This window comes from Nematolebias whitei, chromosome 9 (genome assembly GCF_014905685.2).
Source record: "Nematolebias whitei isolate Nwh7 chromosome 9, NemWhi1, whole genome shotgun sequence".
Lineage (NCBI taxonomy): Eukaryota > Metazoa > Chordata > Actinopteri > Cyprinodontiformes > Rivulidae > Nematolebias > Nematolebias whitei.
Window position 1 is genome coordinate 7,200,293 of NC_056506.1, and position 3,226 is coordinate 7,203,518.

At 41.3% G+C, this 3,226-nt stretch overlaps 1 protein-coding gene across 1 annotated transcript in view; it reads left to right on the forward strand.

Annotated features, from left to right (window-relative positions):
• The window catches only part of LOC119414367 (proenkephalin-A-like), an 82,601-nt gene extending 80,421 nt beyond the window's left edge, over positions 1-2,180 (forward strand). Inside the window, exon 2 of the mRNA XM_037681457.1 lies at positions 1,632-2,180. Coding sequence (XP_037537385.1) covers positions 1,632-2,180 — 549 coding nt within the window. The remainder of the gene's footprint in view (positions 1-1,631) is intronic.
• Positions 2,181-3,226: the final 1,046 nt, after the last annotated feature.

Below are 3,226 nucleotides of genomic sequence, written 5' to 3' on the forward strand. Positions count from 1 at the left end.
ATAAACTACTACTTACTACCACTACTTGTACTACTATCCCTACTTCACAATTTTTCATTATCGTGGGAGGGGGGCTGGGAACGTAATCCCCGTGATAAACGAGGGACTACTGTATTCATATACATCATCATTAGATGGAGTTTCACATCTACCTTTACTCACGCCAACTACAAAGTCAAGGTCACAAATCAAGGTCTAAGTTAAAACAAGGTCTTTGCTTGTCCAGGTAAAAACTTCGGGTCATCCGTCCATCCATTATCTTTTACCCGCTTCTTCCATTTTGGGTTATGGGGGTCGCCGGTGCCCATGTCCGGCAATCATTGTGCGAGTGGCGGTGTACACCCTGGACAGGTCGCAAGTCCAACTTCGGGTCAGCTTAAGATTATTTAATAAAACTTGTTATGAATTTGTATCAGCACAAATGGTGTGTCAAGTAATCTTTTTGTCATATCTACCTCAAAGTCAACATTGCAAATCAAGGTCAAATGTTATACAAGGTCTTTGCTTGTCCAGGCCATAATTTCTGATTTGCTCAACATAATTTAATGAAACTTGATATACATTTGGGCAGCATGGTGGCACAACTGGTAGAGCTGCTGCCTCTCAGCGAGCAGGTCCCTGGTTTAAATCCCGGACCAGGGGCCTTTCTGGGTGGAGTATGCATATTCTCTCCGTGCATGCGTGGGTTTTCTCTGGGTACTCCGGTTTCCTCCCACAGACCAAAAACATGCATGTTAGGCTGATTGATAACTCTAAATTGTCCCTAGGTGAGAATGAGAGAGTGAATGTTTGTTTGTCTCATTTGTCTCTGTGTCCCTGTGATGGACTTGCGACCTTTCCAGGGTGTACCCCGCCCCTCGCACAGTGATTGCTGGACATGAGCACCTGTGACCCCTGAGACCCAAAATGGAAGAAGCGGGTAAAAGATAATAGATGGATGGATGGATAAACATTTGTATCACCACTAGACAATGTGTTGCATAATCTTTTCATCACATCAAGGTCAAACATTTTTACCAGGGCTTTGTTTATTCGCATCATTGCTATTGATTGCTAGATTACTGTATATTAGTTTGTTGATGGATGTATGTTGTGCTGTATGTGGTACTCTTGTTTCTTCTGATTTGATTTTGTTTTATGTTTTTATGTGTATTATATTGTATTTGATTTGTTCATTTCCCTATCTGTGTACCCGTGTTGTCAGTCAATTCATTCTCCGTTAAGTTCTTGACTCCTCAGTCCTGTCATGCCTACTCTCCCCTGTCCCTTGTTTCATTAAGCTCATTCATCTCCAGTCCATTCATTCCCTCTTGTTTCCATTCACTCATGACTTTGGCATTGTGTGTGCTTGCACCATGTCCAGCTCTCCTCTGGGTTCTCCTCTACATTTTATATCATGTTCTTTTGTTGCCACGTCAATCTTTTTGATATTTGAATAATAAAATTGTCAGATATATTTTTGAGCTCCCTGGGTCAGTCTGCATTCCTTGGCTCTAACATCCAATAAAGTGACAGTTGCAGCTGAAAATGAAAAATGGAAAAATTGCAATTCTTACTTGGAAAAATAGAAAAATTAACTTGAAAAGTATTATTTAATAGGACTGATTATTTATTTATTTATTTTTCCCCAGACATGTTCACTTGAGTGCAAGGGTACCTTGGATCTCCAGAAACTGCACATATGCCAGGACTTACTGTTCGAGGAAGATAACAGCATTTCTCTAGATGCTGACTCCCATCAACAGCAGGAACAGGAAGCAGTGGGTACCATGATGTCCAATGAGGCTGCAGCATCATCTGAACGTCAGATTGTCGAGAAGTATGGTGGCATCATGAAACGCTATGGAGGTTTTATGTCCCGTCGCTCCTCTGCTCCCCCGGAGACAAAGAATGATCTGGGTAACCAGGATGAGGAAGAAAACATCCGCCTCAGAATCCTAAACATCATCACTTCTGCCAGAGAACATGGCAGTAATGCAGAGATGCATGGAGACACAGCATTGGGCAATCTGCTGGATGAAGTGTTGGGCCGTGGGCTCAAGAAAAGATATGGAGGCTTTATGAGGCGTGTAGGGAGACCTGAGTGGCTGGTGAATGGAAGCAAAAGTGGGGGGGCACTGAAAAGAGCTTGGGAGGGTAGTAATGTGTTACAGAAAAGGTATGGGGGCTTTATGGACTAAGGAACCTCTGGTAAGCCTCAGTACTCTTGTCCCTTCAAGTTTTCCTTGTCAGATAATTTTTTTGGCATGTGGACTTTATGTTTGCATTAACTTTCTGTCTCCTATACAAACTAGAATGTAATATCTGAGTGTGTATAATGTACTTCTGTCAACTTTGTTGTTTAGTTTGTCCTGAAAATGTACACAAAATTCTAAAAACATTTTCTGGTCTTCTTGAGATGATTATACTATTTATTAAAAGAACCAGTTAATCGAAGAATGTTTGAGTGTCTGATTTTAAGAAAATTCATATTAAATGTGAATCCAAGTGTCTAAAGAGAAATGGCAGAAATCACAGATTTCCACTACATAAGACAAAATGCATTTTAAAAACACCATATAGTTTCTTACAAAAGCCACTTGGTAGCACAAGCCAGTTTATCTCTTGTGTTACCCAGGTAAATAGTGAGGGTTGCGTCAGGAACGGCATCCGGCATGAAACACTTGTGTCAAAACTAATATGCGAGTTCATCCAAGCAACACCATACTGGATCAGTTGAGGTCCGGGTTAACAACAACCACTATCGAGGCTGTTGATAAACAGGGTATCAGTAGAAAGTGTACTACTGTTTGTTGAAGACCACAAGGAAGGAAACGTGTCAGGAGACAGAGGAAAGTCAAGGGTGTAGGACTGAGGATAGAAGCTCTGAATGTAGGCACAATGATAGGCAAAGGTAGAGAGCTGACTAGCATGATACAGAGAAGGAAGGTAGATGCATTGAGAGTGCAAGAGACCAGATGGAAGGTCAACAAGTCTTGCAGCATTGGGGCAGAATTTCAACTGTTTTATCATGGTGTGGATAGAAAGAACAATGAAGTAGGGGTGGTCCTGAAGAAGGAGTTTGCAAGAAATTAAAATATTGTGAGACAGAATGAAGAATATGAAGGTAGAAGTAGAAGGTCTGATGTTGAATGTTGTCAGTGGTTATGCTCCACAGGTTAGATGTGAGGTAGAGAATAAATAGAAATTCTGAAAGAAACCAGATGAACTGCCAGAGTATTCCTAG